The 19,303-nt window shown below is 43.0% G+C and overlaps 1 protein-coding gene across 1 annotated transcript in view; it reads left to right on the top strand.

The window, feature by feature from the left end:
- The window catches only part of LOC127580878 (protein phosphatase 1H-like), a 49,179-nt gene that overhangs the window by 15,102 nt on the left and 14,774 nt on the right, over positions 1 to 19,303 (top strand). Inside the window, exons 2-5 of the mRNA XM_052034847.1 lie at positions 2,730 to 2,862; positions 5,077 to 5,403; positions 11,243 to 11,355; positions 17,328 to 17,412. Of these exons, the coding sequence (XP_051890807.1) occupies positions 2,730 to 2,862; positions 5,077 to 5,403; positions 11,243 to 11,355; positions 17,328 to 17,412 (658 nt within the window). The remainder of the gene's footprint in view (positions 1 to 2,729; positions 2,863 to 5,076; positions 5,404 to 11,242; positions 11,356 to 17,327; positions 17,413 to 19,303) is intronic.

Raw genomic sequence — 19,303 nt, 5'->3', positions numbered from 1 at the left:
GGTGTCCAAAGATCTATCCTGCTTTTACGTCTGATTGAATTTAGATGCTCAAGGAGTGATATAATGTAAAATGATTCAATAGACGTGATACAAGAAACCCTTTCTTCTCATAGGAAAATCTAAATCTAGGGGACACTATATACATGATTATGCCATCCATCATTGAAGCTTTAGGCTCTGGATTTCATACTCCTATCTCCTATTATTCAACCTTAAATCCAACCCTTCAGCCTAGTATTTAATCACCTCTGGATCCCCAGCATTAACCTTCCTCTTCCTGTGCCCCTATAGAATAACTTGCAACATTAGGCTATGTTTAAAACAGTATTAGTTGCAGGTTATTGTAAGGTTGGCACATGGCAACAAAGCAATCCTTCCAATCTTGGAGATGCATCATAGAGGGTAAAGCCAAACTGAAATAAAGACAAAGATATCTAAAAATAAGAAAGAAAACCATTCCAAACTGGCTGGAAAAACCTTGCAGACCCAAGGCATACCATAGGCTGAAATATAACCGATATTTTGATTAGATGAAGCAGTCCAGATGAAGGGTCTCAACTCAAAACGTCAACTATCCACTTCCCTCCACAGATGCTGCTTGACCTGCTGAGTTCCTCCAGCAATTGTTTTTTTGCTCCAGGTTCAAGCATCTGCAGTCTCTTGCATCTCTATTATCTATATTTATTCAAGAAGTAAAATTTAACAGAAGCAAAATGGAACAGAATCAAGGTAAACAATAGAAACTTCTTAAAAAAAAGTTTTTGTTATTAATTTTAAGCTACCAAAGCAAAATACTGCAAATGCTGAAAATCTGAATAACCAAAATAACCTGGGTCAGGCAGCAACTGAGGAGGGAGAAACAGTTAATGTTTCAGATCAATGAGCTTTCACCCTAACTGAGAGATAAAACTCGTGTTGTTGGCTGGGGTTGTGATAAGATGGGTCAGTGACCTGAAGCGTCAACTCTGTTTTTTCTCTCTGCAAACTACATCTGATCTACTGAATGTTTCTAGCACTTTTATTAACTTAAAGTCCTTTGTTAGCTCAAGGTAATGAAATGTTGTCAGGATGCTTTCTTATAATCCTTAAATCCTTCACTCCTGATTCCCTTTATTGAATATAACACAGCATAAAGACAGGGAAGGAGGAGAAAAGCTTGATAATGCCAAGGTTCCCTCCTTCCCCCTTGTCTCATTGGTGCCACCCTCACTACTATCTACTACCAAAGGCAGGATGTATGATTCTGCCTCTGTCATCCTATTCCTTCCATTGCTATATGATACCCTTTAATGAGAAGAGAAGAAAATTCATTGACATTGAAAATTTATAACGATTGATTTCCTCTTCCACTCAGAATTGTTAGCAGATCCTCCAGTAAGTGTGAGGCCCAAACATTGAACACTAACCACACACCAATGTTGGGTGACAAGACTTCCTGAACAAATAGAGAGGAGCCAGAAAGCCTGAATGGTCACAAACCATTTCCTTTGCTAACGTTCTTTTAATGAACTTTGTTTTCAAGTGTCCGGTATTGTCTGTGGGTATGTTTCTTTTTTTTCTTTCTCTTTATTTCCATTTTGTCTTGTATTCTGTTTTTCATTTTTTCCTTTTTTTTTGCTTGCTTGCTTTCTTCAGTTCTCTTTTTTCGTTTCAGAGCCCCTCTCTAGGACCTGAGCACATCAGTGCAGTACTGAGAGGTGCCAACCTTTGAATGAGGTTTGATAGAATGGAAAAAGTTGTTCACACTGTCAAACGAATCAGTGACCACAGACCAGACCTAAAAGAACTAGAATTGGAAATGGGCGCACATATTTTGTGTAATGAGATGTTAAGATCTGGACTAGTTCTGCCTCAAAAGTGGAAGCACATCCAGTAGTAACTTACAAAAGAGAATTAATTATATACTTGACATGAAAACATTTTTCAGGCTTGGGGGAAGTGAGGAGAGTGGGGAATGGGACTAACTAGATAACTCTTTCAAAACACTGATACAGGCATAATCAACAGAATGGTCTCCTAGGTATTGTTATATAATGAGGATATTAAATGCCACAGGGAACAATTTATTTAATAATCTGTTGTGTTTTAGAGGCTGTTGGATTAAAACTTTACAGTGTCAGAAGTTAAGAACTTTAGCAGAAGGAAATGACTTGAGCTCAAGTAGCCCTCTGCTAATTTTGACCAGGATGTGTGTGAGTAAGCACTTCCTTCAGATACCAATATGAATAAACTTATCTGCAAGACACGTTTGCCCATGCGACATCCTCAATAAGATTAACAACATTAAACGCTAATGTTTATGAAAGCCCAACTGTTTTTAAGAAAAAGCAATTAACTAATCCTTCATTGAGAAAGAAATAACTTGCATTTATATAGTGCCTACTGTGACCTCAGTACATCTCATATCCAATAAATAAACTTTTGAAGTATGGCCACTGTTATAATGTAGGAAACATGGCAGCCAATTTGCTATTGTAATCATTCCCATATCTTCGCCAGGAATTATGGCTCAGATGAAAAGCTAGAGATAAAGTTTGCCACAGCAGAAATCAAAAGAGAAAGAAACCATTCAGGCCCTCAAACCTGTTCTGCCATTCAACTGGTTCAAACCTGATCTATGTGTCAAAGCTACAGGCCTCTGCTTTGTATATATTCTCTTCTACAGAGACTAATCATTCACTGTGAACTGAGTGCCACAATAACAGCTGCTGTATGGTTCTTTTCTGTAGGGTGATTAATGCAGGAAAAAGTCCCCTCAATGAAGATCAAGCTACCCGTGAAGTAGTAGTTGTGGAGAGTAGGAATCCAAGGAACAGCACGGGACCCAAGACGATCAACGAAGATGGTGACAATATAGACAAGGTAAATGATGGTGTTCACATGGAGACACAAAAAATTCTGCAGATGCTGGAATCTGGAGCAATACACAAAAAGTGCTGGAGGAGCCCAGCAGGTCAGGCAGGAAAAAAAAACAGTCACCATTTCGGGCTGAGACCCTTCATCAGGACTGGAAAGGAAGAGGTTACCAGAAGTTAGAGAAATCAATGTTGAGGCTATCAGGTTGGAGATTCCCAAGGCAGAACATGAGGTGTTGTTCCTCCAACCTGTGTCTGGCTTCAACGTGGCAGTAGAGGAGGCCATGGATAGACATGTCAATATGGGAGTGGGATGTGGAATTGAAGTGGGTGGCCACCGGGAGGTCCTGGCTGTCGCAGTGGATGGAGCGAAGGTGCTCGACAAGGCAGTCACCCAATCTGCGTTGGGTCTCACCGATGTACGGGAGGCCGCACTGGATGCAATAAATGACACCCTCAGACTCACAGGTGACGTGCTGCCTCACCTGGAAGGATTATCTGGGATCCTGAATGGTGGTGAGGGAGGAGGTGTAGGGACAGGTGTAGCACTTGGTGCAGTTGCAGGCATAAGTGCCAGGGGGCTATCAGTGGGGAGGGACGAGAGATGGTGTTCAAATTCAACCTGCATCATCCAATAAGATTCTTCAGTCACCTACTTTTGATTCCAGTAATCCAACAAATCATTAAATCCTTTTCCAGCTGAATCCAGACATTTCATTTGTCAATGGTTCTTTGAATTTGCCTCCTACAAGTTTGACTCTTTGACCCTCCACCAGTTGTCATGTTTCAGTTTTTAATTAATCCCATGATGTGGGTGTTGCTGGTAAAGCCAACTTGTATTACCCATCTTAAGCGCCTTTGAGTTGGTGGTCAACTGCTGCCTTGTTGTGCCGCAGTCTTTGTGAAGGTACTCCCACACTGTTGTTTGGCAGTGAGTTTGGGAATTTAGACAGTAATATTGACAGACCAGAGAGATCTTTCCAACTCAGGAAGGTATGTAACTTTCAGATGATGCTGTTCCCATATGCCTGCTGCCCTTGTCCTTCTTAGCGGTAGACGTTGCTGATTTAAAAGTTGTTTCTGTTTTATCTGTTGTATCTTGTATTCACCGTCTGTAAGGAGTTTGTACGTTCTCCCTGTGTCTGCGTGGGTTTCCTCCGGGTTCTCCGGTTACCTCCCACATTCCAGAGATGTACGGGTTAGGAGCTGTGGGCATGCTATGTTGGCGCCGGGAGCGTGGCGACACTTGCGGGCTGCCCCCAGAACACTCTACGCAAAAGAGGCATTTCACTGTGTGTTTCGATGTACATGTGACTAATAAAGATATCTTATCTAATCACAGTTTGATCCTCTGACACTTCCTTTCAAGATTGAATAGCTTATTTCCAGAGGTTCCCTGCAATACCCAGTCCCACAAAGAGCCCCAGGAATCACGACAGTCTAGGTGACAGAAGAGAAACAGACAATGCCAGGGATCAGACCTCTGCAAGTCTTAATAACATTCAGAACGTCCCATTAAGTCTTGTCAGCTGTGAATTGAAATTCATGGATTTGTGGCCTATTCCAGGGGTTGAGCCCATAATTCAGGTGTGTTCACAATGTGGTGTTGAGGTGCTGTCTTTTGATTGTAATGTTAAACCCAAGTCCCATCTGCTCTCTGGTGGATGTAAAGTATCCCATGGTGCTGCAATGAAGGTGGGCAGGGAGTTCTCTCCACTGCCCTGATCATTATTTATCTACCATAAACAAAAAAAGATTATCTAGTCATTGTTTCTGGAAGTTTGCTCTGCATAAATTGGCTGCAATACATCCTACATGATAATAATTGCTACCTTCAGAATTTACTTAATTGGTTGTCAAGTGCTTTGTGAAGTCTTGAGATTGTGAAAGATCGTATCTGAATGCAAGTTTTCCTTCCTTCCTTTGGGTTCCATGATTTTTCAGGTACTGATATAATAACTGAGGATAAAGAGAAACAAAAACATTTAGAATTCATGACCCCTGGATTTTGCAGAGCTCCTAATAAGCAGAGAAATATTTTCTGAACTATGGTTACTGTTATGTGATGCGGTGGGAAGGTCATGAACAAACGCAAAGAATGAGTTAAATGTCCATATCACCTCTTTTGGTGTTCTTTGTTGAGGTCCTGGATGTAAATGTGGAGGATTAGACCTTTGTTGTGTAGACTAACTTATTCTGTTTCTGTGATTTATTTTTTCAGGAAGGGAATGGATTTACATTCCATTACTGGGCATTGTTTGATGGCCATGCAGGCACAGGTGCTGCTGTCATGGCCTCGAGACTGCTTCACCTCCACATCTGCGAACAGCTGCGTGACATTGTCAACATCCTACAAGACTCTGATGTACCGCCACCAATCTGCCTTTCCAGTGACCCAGAGGCGGTAACAGCAGATGGTGCAAAGAGCCACGAACATCAGGGGGACTGGGAACCCCCCACTGACAGTGAATCACGCTTCCTGCTGGAGAAGGAAATCTCGCATGAGTACCTGGTCATTGGTGCAATAGAAAATGCCTTTAAGCAGATGGTGAGCTATGGGACATAACACTTTGGGCCTGGTAGCTCTACCTTTTTCTAAGCAGCTCCCAAATGTACCTCCTGGCCATCACTGAGGCTATAGTGTCAGGTTCAATGGGTGACAGAAGATTCGGGTCCAAGTCCAGAGATTTGAACACAAATACAATGCCGTTATATTGTATGCATTTATTTGGAAGATGTGGGCATTGCTGGCAAGACCAGCTTTCACTCCTAATTGCCCCTGAATGACTTTCTAAAGAGGATAGTTAAGAGTCATTAACATTGTCGTTTATCTGGAGTCACTGATGAACCAGGTGGAATTTTAAAATAATCCAGTAGTTTCATATCAACTTTTTATTCCAGATTGATTTAAATTCTTGATGCAGCTAATTGAATTTACTGGTTATTGTAGTGGATAGGAAATCACATATCTGATCAATAGATATCTGGATATGATATATTACAGTGGAATAACGTACCTTGTCAAGCCACTGTATCATACCTAATACCAAAGAAGCACTGCACTATCTGGAGTCTAAAGAAATTAAACTGAAAACCAATCTGGCTAATCAGGGGAAGGCGGGACAGGGTTGTTGGAGGACAGTTGAATTTTAATATCTAGGAAGTGTGGATTTTGGAGAAGGGCAAAGAGGATTAAATCTTCTGATGTTGATAACATGGGTAGAAGCCCTTAAGTGAGAATTAAAAAAACTGCAGATGCCGGAAATCTGAAATGAAAACAGAAAATGCTCTAAATACTGAGGGAGTCAGGCAGCACTCTCTGCAAAAAGAGACAGAGTTAATGTTTCAGGTTAGTGATCCTTCATCAGAACTACAGAATTGAGAAAACAAGCGTGTTCAAGGTTTCATAGAGGGAGAGGGTTGGAGAGAAGAAAGGGGAGACCAAGGTTGTCCAGTTGATAGAGCGTTCTAAAAAAACCATAGGAAAAGCTGGTTATCTGAAATTGTTGAGGGTTGTAATGTGCCTGAGCAGAAGATAAGGTGCTGTTCCTTGGGTTAACATTGGGCTTTGTTAGAATAGTACAGGACCAAATACAGAATTCAGAGTGGGAGAGGGATAGAGAATAAAAGTGACGAGTGGCTGAAAGGTCAGGGTTGCCCTTATGGAGTAAATGGAGGTGTTCTGCAAAGCGTTTACCCAATCTGTGTTTGGTTTTGTCAGTGTGGAGGAGACTACATCATGAGTAATTAATGCAATATGTTAGATTGGGGAAAAGTGCAAGTAAATAGTTGCTTCACCTTGAAAGACTGAGTCTCTAGATAATAAGGGATGCAGCACAAGGGCAGGTATTGCATCTCCTATAGTTGCGTGGCAAAGTGCCATGGAAAGGGGAGTGGTTGGAGGCCATGGAAGAGTGAACCAGGAAAATGTCAAGGGAGTTGTCCCTTCAGAATGCTGAAAGGGGGAGGGAAGATGTGTCTGCAGATGGAATCTTGTAGAAGCTGGTAAACTATTTAGAGCTTGAATGTGGAAGGGTGGAAGGTCAAGACAACAAGTACTTTACTCTTGTTTTGGCTGCAAGGAGAGGGTGGGAGAGGAGAGAGTCAGAAATGGAGTACACTGTCAATCTAAGGTGGAGGGGAAGACATTTCAGAGGCACTGGTGTGAAAAGTCTCATTATCAGATGTTGGAGAAAGTGGGAGAATGGAAAGGAATCCTTACAGGAAGCAGGGTGGGATGAGATGTAGTTCAGGTAGCATGGGAATCAATAGGCTTAAATAGATTCCACATTTCTTTACAATGTAGAACGAGGCCATTCAATTCATCGAGTCTACGCCAATTCTTGTAGCAATTCATCCATCACATTTCCCCCACTTACTTTCCCTGCAACCTGTTCCCTGCTCATATGCCCATTTACTCTGCCCCACCACCACCCAATTGTCCTACCACTCGCCTACACTAGAGTCAATTTACGGTAGTCGATTAACCTACCAACCAGAATATCCTTGGGCTGTGGGAGGAAACCCAAGCACCTAAGGGAAACCAATGTGGTCAAAGGGAGGGTGTGCAAACTCCACACAGACAGCACCAGAAGTCAGTATGAAATCCAGATGATTGGAGTTGTGAGGGAGCAGCAATACCTGCTGTGTCACTGTGTCTCCCTATGGGTTGCAAGACTGTTCCCTGAGTTGGTGATCAAAGACTCAAGAAAGGGAAGGGCAGAATCAGGTTTAGACCCTGTGAAAGTGAGAGCAGGGTGGAAATTAGCAGCAAAAGTATTGAAATTTTCCAGTCCTGTGTGAGCCCAGGGAACATCATCAAAATAGTCTTCCATGTACCATAACAAGAGCTGAGGGAGGGTGCCAGAGTCAGACTGAAACAAGGACTGTTCCAAGTATCCAACAAAGAGACAGCAGAGCTTGGGCCAGTGCTAGTTCCCAGGGCCACACCTTTGGCCTGGAGAAAGTGAGTGGAGCTGAAGAAGTTGTTCAATATTAGAATGAGCTCACCCAGATGATTGAGTGTGGTGGTGGAGAGGGGCTAGTTGGATCTCTGTTCAAGGAAGAGGTACAGGGCCCTCAGATCATCCGGGTATGGAATAGAGGGATAGAGAGATTAGATGTCCGTGGTGAACGTGAGCTGGTTGGGACCAGGAAACTGAAAGTGATGGCATCAGAGGATTCATGGATGAAGTGGGACAAAGGGAGAAAGAAGAGTCAGGACAATAAGAGCAAGCAGAAGCAACGGGTCTACTTGGACAGGTCGGCTTATCCTATCGCAAACATTCCCTTTGTCCTCTCCACCCCTGACTCCCTCTATAATTTAAAATACAGTTGATTTTTTACATCTCCAGTTCTGATGAAAGGTCGTTGAGCTGAAATGTTAACTTTATTTTTCTCTCTACAGATTCTGCCTTACCTGCTGAGTATTTCTTGCACTTTGCATTTATATTACAACCCTTTAAGTTCTGGACTTTACCAAAGTAGGATAAGAAGTGGTCAGCTAACCTGATGAGGAGATAAGATTTTAAATGTATTTATCAGGCTGGACTTATCCAATTTCATCCCCTAACAGTGGGCAGCTGGATGGTCCGTGTCTTGGGAAACCCAACAGCTGAAAGGGGTATTCACAACTTTACCTATGGGTCCTAACTGGCCCTTCAAACCCTCTAATAATCGCTCCCCCCAGCCCAGACAACAAGAGTTTGGATGCAACCCACCTGATCCTCTTGCTTCCTCCAGAATGCTCCCCCACTATTGGATGTCAAATATGTCAATCGGGCTAACTTCAAGGAATTGATGCGGGCTATGCAGTTGCAGCAAACTCTGACTTCAGGATTTCTCACATCCCTCATCTGCTCACATAACTCCTCGCACTAAGTATCTGAGCCATATGTTTGCCTGAGAAGGTGATAATGAACCACCTTGAACAGTACTTATTATTTACTGCAACAGCCCACTGAAGTGGTCCACCATGTCACTTCAGTTAAGGCAATATGTTAGACCGCTTCAAAGGGAGGTTGAGAGTCAACAACATAGGTCTGGACTAGAGACAGATATATTGGCATGGGCGGGGTTAGAATTAGCAGGATTTTTCATATGACCATAAGATATGGGAGCAGAATCGGGCCATTCGGCCCATATAATCTGCTCCACCATTCAATCATGGCTGTTTTTTTTTAAAGCCCCATTCTCCCACCTTCTCCCTGTAACCCCTTTACCAATCAAGAACCTATCAATTTCTGCTTTAAATACACCTAATGACTTGGCCTCCACTGCCCTCTGTGGCAATGAATTCCACAGATTCACCACCCTCTAGCTGAAGAAATTCCTCTTCATCTCAGTTTTAAAGGGATGTCCCTTTATTCTGAGGATGTGCCCTTGGATCCTAGACTCTCCTGCTAATGGAAGCATCCTCTCCGTGTCCACTCTATCCAGGCCTTTCAATATTCGATATATTTTAATGAGCTCCCCCCTCATCCTTCTAAACTCCAAGTTCAGACCCAGAGCTGTTAAATGCTCCTCATGTTAAGCCTTTCGTTCCTGGGATCATTCTTATGAACCTCCTCTGGACCCTCTCCAGGGCCAGCACATCTTTCCTTCGATATGGGGCCCAAAATTGCTCACAATATTCCAAATGCGGTCTGACCAATGCCTTATAAAACCTCAGCAGTACATCCTTTTATATTCTGGTCCTCTCAAAATGAATGTTAACATTGCATTTGCCGTCCTTACTACCAACTCAACCTGTAAGTTAACCATAAGGAAATCCTGAACTAGGACTCCCATGTCCCTTTGCACCTTCGATTTTCTGAATTCTCTTCCCATTTAGAAAACCTTAATACTTCCTACCAACAATGTGCATTACCCCACACTTCCCAACGCTGTACTCCATCTACCACTTTTTTACCCAGTCTCCCAACCTGTCCAAGTCCTTCAGCAGACTCCTTGCCTCCACAACACTACCTGTCCCTCCACCTATCTTTGTGTTGTCTGAAAACTTGGCCACAATGCAATCAGTTCCTTCATCCAGATCATTAATGTATGAAGTGAAAAGTTGCAGTCCCAACACTGACCCCTGCAGAGCTCCACTAATCACCAGAAGCCATCCTGAAAAGAACCTCTTTTATCCCCACTCTCTGCTTTCTGCCAGTCAGCCAATCTTCTATCCATGCTAGTACCTTGCCTCTAACACCTGGGCTCTTATCTTATTTAGCAGCCTCGTGTGCGGCACTTTGTCAAAGACTTTCTGAAAATCCAAGTAAATAACGTCCACTGACTCTTTTTTTATCTAACCTGCTTGTTTCCTTCTTAAAGGACATTATTTAAATGTTTATGCCTGTTTTACAGTTTCATGCTCAATCTCAATGATACTGGCTTTTTATTTTCCAGATTTAAAAAAAAATTAAATTTAAATTGGACAGTCAGAGACTTTTTCCCAATGCGACTATGGCTAACACGAGGGGGCATAATTTTAAGGTGACTGGAGGAAGGTATAAGGGGGATGTCAGGGGTAAGTTTTTTACACAGAGAATGGTGGGTGCATGGAACGCACTGCCTGCAGAGGTTGTGGGGGCAGATACATTAGGGACATTTAAAAGACTCTTAGATAGGCACATGAATGATAGAAAAATAGGGGGCTATGTGGGAGGGAAGGGTTAGATAGATCTTAGAGCAGGATATAATGTCGGCCAAAGGGCCTGTATTGTGTTGTAGTGTTCTTTGTTCTATGTTAACTCCCAAACTGTCTGATTTGAATTTGGGTTTGTTGGTTCATTAGTCCAGCAGCATAACCAGTACTCCCTGGTAGCATCCTCAGCTCATAAACCAGATAGTTAAAGGTTCAAGGCCTCAAAGCTGGAGGTGAGTTCACAGATCTGAGTACTGAATGTAGCACGCTGTCAGCAGGGCTAACTTCTAGGCAAAACATTAAGCCAGGACACAGACACTATTCAGAGAAAAGCAGGGAAACACCCTGGTATCCTGATCAATGTTTATAATTCAGACCCTCAAACCAAGTTATTCACTGTTGTTTGTAGGAGCTCACTGTGCACAAATTTGCTGTCATGCTCCGACACTGCAGTAGTGGCTTTATCTCCAAACATATTTCACTGGCTGTGAAGTGCTTTGGGATGCCTTGAGATTATGAAAGATAATAGAAATGTGAGCCTGTTTTACATAGTGATAAAGATGTTATTTATTATGAGCAACACCTCAGGAAATGTTTGTATGTATTAGAGAGAGTGCCCAGCATCCATGAAGAAAGAACACTTGGTAAGGTCCTTTACATGCCCTGATGCTTTCAGGAGGGATTTGCTAGTTAGGAGATTAGCACCTAGGGTCTCTGTATTCCCAGTCTGAAGAATGGACCTTTCTTGTTGTTGCAGGACAAACAGATTGAAAGGGAACGGAGCTCTTACTGCATTCTGGGCGGCTGCTGTGCTCTGGCAGTTATCTACCTTCTGGGAAAAATTTACGTGGCAAATGCAGGTGACAGCAGGTACAAAGCCCAGCTTGCTGGTCCTGGACTACCATGGGAACAATGTGTTAGCAACATGTTAGAGTTGGGGTCCATAGAGTCATTTTGACATGGGAGGGGGCTATTCAGCCCAACAAGTGCAATCCAGTCAGTCCTGCTCTATCCCTGTGGCCCTGCATTTAATTCCTTCAATTGCCTATGCAGTTTACTTTCAAACTCATCAATCATTTCCATTAACTTCATCAGCAGTGAATTCTAGATCATTGCCACCGATTGTGTGGACAAAGTTCCTTCATACATTCTCTCCTCTCCCTTGGCCCAAACCTGAAATTGTTTCTCCTATTCCTTGTACCATTAGCTGACGTGAAGAGGTTTCCTTTATCTACCTTAACTTGTAATGTTGTACTCCTCCACTGAATTTCTCCTGAACTTTCTTTGCTTCAGGAGGACAATCCCTGCTTCACCAACCTATCCTTTTTGATAAAGTTCTTTCATTCCTAGAAACACTCTGGTAAATCTCCCCTGCACCCCCTCAAGAATCTTCACAGCCTTCCTGCAGTGTAGTAAACAGAACTGGATGCAATACTCTAGTTATGGTCCAACTAGAATTTTTTAAGAGTTCAGCATCACTTCTCTGCTTTTGTACTTATTGCCTTTGTTTATGAATGGATCCCACGCGCTTTGCCTACCTTTCTGTCAATAATCCTGCCACTTTCAAAGATCTATGTATATGAACTCTTAGGTCCCTCTGTTACTGCAAACTCTTGGGCGGCACGGTAGCGTAGCGGTTAGCGCGACGCTATTACAGCACCAGCAATCGGGGTTCGATTCCCATGGCTGTCTGTAAGGAGTTTGTACGTTCTCCCATGGCTGCGTGGGTTTCCTCCGGGTGCTCCGGTTTCCTCCCACATTGCAAAGACGTACGGGTAGGTTAATTTAGGTTTAAAATGGGAGGCGCGGACTCGTTGGGCCGGAAGGGCCTGTTACCACGCTGTAAATAAAATTCTAAAAAAAAATTTTAAAAAACTGTGCCACTAACTTTCTCTATCCTGTCTACCAAAAGGCCAATGCACCTTGCTATTCCAGTACCAAGAGACACTGACGCCTCTGAGGCAAGAGGCTATGGATTTGAGCCCTCTCCATAAACTTGAGTATGTCAGTCAGTCCAATGCTCCCAGTGGAGAAATGAGGGTCTTGTTGGTCTCCTACCCAACAGTTATTCCTCAATCCTTTTTATTTAGGAATATTAATTCTCCCATCGCTGCTTATAGTAGTTTGCAGTGTGCAAATCAACATATAGTTTGCAGTGTGCAAATCAGCATATAGATTCCTATAGTACAACAGTGATCATACTTCAAAAGATACTTAATTGGTGGTAAAGTCCTTTTGGATGTCTTGAAGCAATGAATGGGTTCAGAGGTTTTTTATAATATTAGGATTCTTCTGATAAAAGAGGCAGTAACAGTGTGGATACAAAATTGGTTAAGATGAATGGAGTTATACAGAAGTGAGGTATGTAGAACTGCTCCACAGGGTTCAGTCTTAAAAACACTCGCTATTTTTGAAATACATTAATAACAAGGATTAGAGTACATTTTGCTGAAATTTCAGTATTTACCAAAGACAGAAAACTTGGAAGCAATAATTGTTGAGCAAGATGCTAATGGGCAGGCACTTAGTAAATTCACGTGTGAGGTGATGTGTTTTTGGAAGAAGAATGAGGACATACATTATATATATGGATCAGTTAAGAAGTAGCAAGAACAGTGAGAGCCAGGGCTGTTTGTGCACAAACCTAAAAGAAGTTGAACAGGTTGATTAAAGCAGTTAAGAAGGCCAAAAGGATGCTGACCTTTTCAAAATCATTTCACCCATACTAAAATATGATAATGACCATATCCATCTGGGTCCTTCGAGGGATGAGTCACGCTTGCACTCCTGATGTGATTTCAGAAACACACACTATGACATCTTTCCCTAGTGCAATGACTTTTTGAGAGCATTGCAGGGAACCTGGACCGTGATGTCTTGGGAGTGATCATCATTTGGCATTGCTGGGAAACATGGTCACTACCAGACTTATGGCTGCCACATAAGTTAATTACTTACCTACATTGTTCAAGCCTCCACCTACTAACAGCCCTGCCCCCACATTTCTTCCTGCTATTCTAGTCTTCCTCCCTCAATCGCAAAGTCAATGGTGCCACCGTCCTGGTGATTGAAACTACTATTTTTGCCCCCCTCATTGAATCTGGCAGCCCCTGTTCCACTTCCTACCTGTGAACCCAAGCACAGCATAGACCCTCTCCCTCTAACCTCCAACAACCCCAACCTCAGCCTCAACTGCCATCAACTGCATAGTTCATCTTTGTCCCATTGCTATGACCCTTTACTGCACCTATTCATAGAACAGTAGAGCTTATATGTAATACAACACAAAATCCAGGAGCTTAGGCCAAACCTATATAAAAATAGCTCATTCCCTCTGCATTTCTGGCCACTGAACTTTAGGATAAATGTGAAGTTTTGTAGCAGGTGGTAGAGAGATTTTCTAGAATGGATCACCAGAGAAGCTGGGGTTGTTCTCCTTGGAGTAAAGAAAGCTATGGAGAGATTTGATGAAGACGTTTGGGGCTTAAGTTCAGATGGAGTAGATAAAAAGAAACTGATGAAGCAAAAGCTACTGAGCCCAGATTTAAGGTGACAGGCAAAAGAACTAAGAGTAACATGAGGGAAACTTTTTGTTATACGATTAATTGGGTTTTGAATACATTCCTGCTATATTGGTAAAATCTATTTCAGTAATAGCTTGCAAAAGGGAACTAGGTCAGTTTATAAAAGGAAATAAGTTGCTCTGAACTGGGGAAAGAGTAAGGGAATTGCTCTTCAAATAAGTTAGCAGAGTCAGTAGGTTGAAAGCCTTCAATAACATGCTATTCTTTGAGTCCACAAACTTCTTCCAAACAGTGGTGATTATGAAACCAGCCAGTGATCTTGCTCCTCTTCTGCGGCATTTCGCTGAGCAGGAAATGGCTGCTACATTTGCCTGAGTAAATAAAATACTACCACTTTAGTGTGCTTCAATACATGAGAGGCAGAGGAGTTTGAGGGGATATGATTGTAAATCTTTAAATTTCTCGAATAGTTTGCAGGAGGCAGATAAAGCAAACATACAAACTTAGAGAGATGAAAAGAAAGAATCTCGCTATTGCATTACAACCTTAAGATATCCCATTGAAATACTTTAGAAGTCACTGCTGCAGTGCAGGAAATCCGGCAGTGACTTCCCACAAACAGTGATGTTAAGTGAGGCCAGTATCTCAGTATTTCTCTCTAAGGTGGTCAGAAAATGAAACTAATGATAAATGATAGCAAGGACTAATGATAGTAAGGATGTGATGCTGAGGCTTTATGAGGCGTTGGTCAGACCACATTTAAAGTATTGTGAGCAGCTTTGGGCCCCATATCTAAGGGGGGGATGTGCTGGCATTGGAGAGGGTCCAGAGGAGGTTTACAAGAATGATCCTGGGAATGAAAGGGTTAATGAGGAGCATTTCATGGCTCTGGACCTGTTACTCGCTGGAGTTTAGAAGGATAAGGGGGGGGATCTCATTGAAACCTACCGAATATTGAAAGGCCTGGACAGAGTGTACGTGGAGAGGATATTTCTAGTGGTGGGAGAGTCTAGGACCAGAGGTCACAGCCTCAGAATAGAAGGACATCCCTTGAGAACAGAGATGAGGAGGAATTTCTTTAGTCAGAGACTGGCAAATCTGTGGAATTTGTTGCCACAGACGGCTGTGGAGGCCAAGTCATTGAGTATATTTAAAGCAGAGGTTGATAGGTTCTTGATTAATAAGGGCGTCAAAGGTTAAGGGGAGAAGGCGGGAGAATGGGGTTGAGAGGGAAAAATAAATCAGCCATGATCGAATGGCAGAGCAGACTCAATGGGCCAAATGGCCTAATTCTGCTCCTATGTCTTATGGTCTAAATGCATCTTATTAAATACAAGAAAAGCTTTCTGTGACTTTTTCCACAGAGACAGACGGATTCTGGCACTTACCACATTAAACTATTGCAACACTCAAAGAACAGTTGGTCCCGTGATACATTTCTTAAAATGGTAGCCTTAAAACAGCCATGATTGTTCACAACTACTATTACATGTGACACAATGCAGCTCGGATACTGCGATAACTCCCCTGATCTTCAAAATAGTGCCAGGGGCTCTTTTACATCCACCTGAGGGAGCAGATGGAAACTTGCTTGGAAAGATGCACGTCTAGCAATGCAGCACCGCTCAGTTGCACTGGAGTGCTCAAGTCTCTAGTGTGGGACTTCACCCACCAATCTTCTTACTCTGATGCAATAATGCCATCAACTAAACCTTAAGTGATGTGACAGGAAAAGCCTCCCTGTTCTAACCAGCCTATCTCCCACAATATCATGCTATAGTATGCGCACAACCCACTTAAAAACAAAACATGTAATCACCTTAAGAGATGCAGAGAGGAAACTGGATAAAACTTCTGGTTAATTTGGTGAGAGAAAGAATATCTGGGAAATTGTTCTTCTCTCTACCCATTCATAGAACATAGAACACTACAGCACAGTACAGGCCCTTCAGCCCACAATGTTGTGCCAACATTTTATCCTGCTCTAAGATCTATCTAACCCTTCCCTCCCACATAGCCCGCTATTTTTCTATCATTCATGTGTCTATCTAAGAGTCTCTTAAATGTCCCTAATGTATCTGCCCCCACAACCTCTGCAGGCAGTGCGTTCCATGCACCCACCACTCTCTGTGTGTAAAAAAAAACTTGCCCCTGACATCCCCCTTATACCTTCCTCCAATCACCTTAAAATTATGTCCCCTTGTGTTAGCCATTGTCGCCCTGGGAAGAAGTCTCTGACTGTCCACTCAATCTATGCCTCTGATGATCTTATGCCTCCACTTATTAGAAAAACCGACCTAGGTGTTTCCTCTTGACATGCAGTTATGTACACTCAGTTAAAGGCCCAACTCTCGTTAGAGGGAATTAGGCAATTGGGCATCTATCTTGCACACAAGCAGATTGTTTCAAGTGATTCACCATCCTCCAGGAAAAGAACTTTCTCCCGGACATCCTGGATCTAGGGCTGATAGATTCCCACTCTATATCCCCACATTTCTTGTATCTGAAACTGACTGGACTTGTACTCTCTTGGGTTTACAGAAATGAGAGATGATCTTATTGAAATATATAGTCTTTGTCAAGGTAGGTGCAGGGATGATGTTTTCCATCGGCTAGGGTGTTCAAGAGTGGTGTTTACAGTTTCAAAGTAAGGGTTGGCCTTTCAGAACCAAGATAACAAAGAATTTCTTCACCCACGGGATTGTGAATCTCTGAAATTCTCCACACAAGTGCACTGTAGAGGTTCAATCATTTGAGTAGATTCAAAATTGAGATTGTTAAAATGTTGGATGTTACAGGAACCTATGGATATGGGATTAATACAGGAGAGTGGCACTGAGTTAACAGATCAGCTGTGATCTTATTGAATTCACAACAGGCATGAGGGGCTGAATGGCCTAATGTTCCATTTTCTTACATTGGTCCTGACTTTTAACCAGCCACCTTAAACCTGTGCTCTCTGGTTATTAGCCCTTTAGCTGTTGGAAACAACTTCTCTTAATGTACAGAGATACTGGAGATTGCAGATGCTGGGATCTGGAGCAAAAAACAAGCTGCTGGAGGAATTCAGAGGGTCAGGCAGCATCTGTGGTGGCAAATGGATAGTCCACGTTTCAGGTCAAAACCCTGCATCAATCCTAATGGTTGGCGTTTCGACCCGAAACATCGACTGTCCCTGTGCCTCCACAGATGCTGCCTGACCTGCTGAGTTCCTCCAACAGCTTGTTGAATTTTCTCTTAATTTACTCTGTCTAAACTCTTGGTGTGTCTAAATACCTTTACCAAATTTGTAAATTTTTTTGTTGTTTTTAATTCCAGAGCTATTTTAATCCGCAATGGAGAAATTATTCCACTGTCCAATGAATTCACTCCTGAATCAGAGCGGCAGAGATTGCAATATTTAGTAAGGAAATATTTCCTGTCTTGTTGCCTTCGTTATAAATCTACATTTCTTTTGTGTGTGAGCTAGGGTGACAAGGGAGGATCAACCATCCCATCCAGCCCCTTTCGTTGTTTTTCTCTGCCCCAGCTTGTTGATTAAGATAAGATTTCTTTATTAGTCACATGTACATCGAAACACACAGTGAAATGAATCTTTTGCATAGAATGTTCTGGGGGCAGCCCGCAAGTGTTGCCACGCTTCCGGCGCCAACATCATGCCCATAACTTCCTAACCCGTACGTCTTTGGAATGTGGGAGGAAACCAGAGCACCTGGTGGAAACCCACGCAGACACGGGGAGAATGTACAAACTCCTTACAGACAGTGGCCGGAATTGAACCCGGGTCACTGGTCTAGATTAGCAGCTAGAGCTCCTTGGCTCCTGAACTGGGTTAGGATGCAGCTCAAATGACGGTGGGATTCAGGAACTGGTTACCATATTGCCAACAACAGCGGAATAGTCCCCAATAGCTCTGCTTAAATGTGGAGGGATAACGGGTAAGTCATCAAGAGTATAGCCTTGGTTGAGTTCCACCACATTGTCCACTCCAGAAAGTCCATTGTTAGACTATAAGACGTAGGAGCAGAATTAGGCCATTTGGCCCATCGAGTCTGCTCCGCCATTTGATCATGGTTGATTCGTTTTCCCTCTCAATCCCGTTCTCCTGCCTCCTCCCCTAACCTTTGACGTCCTTACTAATCAAGAACCTATCAACCTCCGCTTTAAATATACCCAATGACTTGGCCTCCACAGCAGTCTGTGGCAACGAATTCCACAGATTTACCATCCTCTGGCTAAAGAAATTCCTCCTCATCTCTGTTCTAAAGGGACACCCTTCTATTCTGAGGCTGTGCCCTCTGGTCCTAGGCTCTCCCACTATTGGAAATATCCTCTCCACACCCACTCTATCCAGGCCTTTCAATATTCGGTAGGTTTCAATGAGATTCCCCCTCATCTTTCTAATCTCCAGCAAGTACAGGCTCAGAGCCATCAAATGCTCCTCATATGTTAACCCTTTCATCCCCAGGATCATTCTTGTAAACCTCCTCTGGACCCTCTCCAATGCCAGCATATCCTTCCTTAGATATGGGCCCCAAAACTGCTCACAATATTCCAAATGTGGTCTGACCAATGCCTTATAAAGCCTCAGCATCACATTCTTGCTTTTATCTTCTAGTCCTCTCGAAATGAATGCTATCATTCCATTTGTCTTCCTTACTACTGACTCAACCTGCAGGTTAACCTTTAGGGAATCCTGCACTAGAATTCCCAAATCCCTTTGCAGCTCCAATTTCTGAATTTGCTCCCCATTTAGAAAATAGTCAACACCTTTATTCCTTCTGCCAAAGTGCATGACCGTACACTTCCCTATGTTGTATTCCATCTGCCACTTCTTTGCCCATTCACCCAACCTGTCCAAGTCCTTCGGCAGACTCCCTGCTTCCTCAACACTACCTGCCCCTCCACCTATCTTTGTATCGTCCGCAAACTTGGCCACAGAGCCATCAATTCCGTCATCCAGATCATTAACATATAATGTGAAAAGTAGCGAACCCAACCCAACCCTGCGGAACACCACTAGCCACCGGCAGCCAACCAGGAAAGGCCCCCTTTATTCCCATTCTTTGCCTTCTGCCAGTCAGCCAATCTTCTATCCACGCTAGTACCTTTCCTGCAATACCATGGGCTCCTATCTTGTTTAGCAGTGTCATGTGTGGCACCTTGTCAAAGGCCTTCTGAAAATCCAAGTAAACAACATCCACTGACTCTCCTTTGTCTATCCTGCCTGTTACTACCCAAAAGAATTCCAGCAGATTTGTCAGGCAAGATTTCCCCTTAAGGAAACCATGCGG

Source organism: Pristis pectinata, chromosome 20 (assembly GCF_009764475.1).
Source record: "Pristis pectinata isolate sPriPec2 chromosome 20, sPriPec2.1.pri, whole genome shotgun sequence".
Taxonomy (NCBI): Eukaryota; Metazoa; Chordata; class Chondrichthyes; order Rhinopristiformes; family Pristidae; genus Pristis; species Pristis pectinata.
This window is presented reverse-complemented; position numbering and strand designations above follow the sequence as displayed.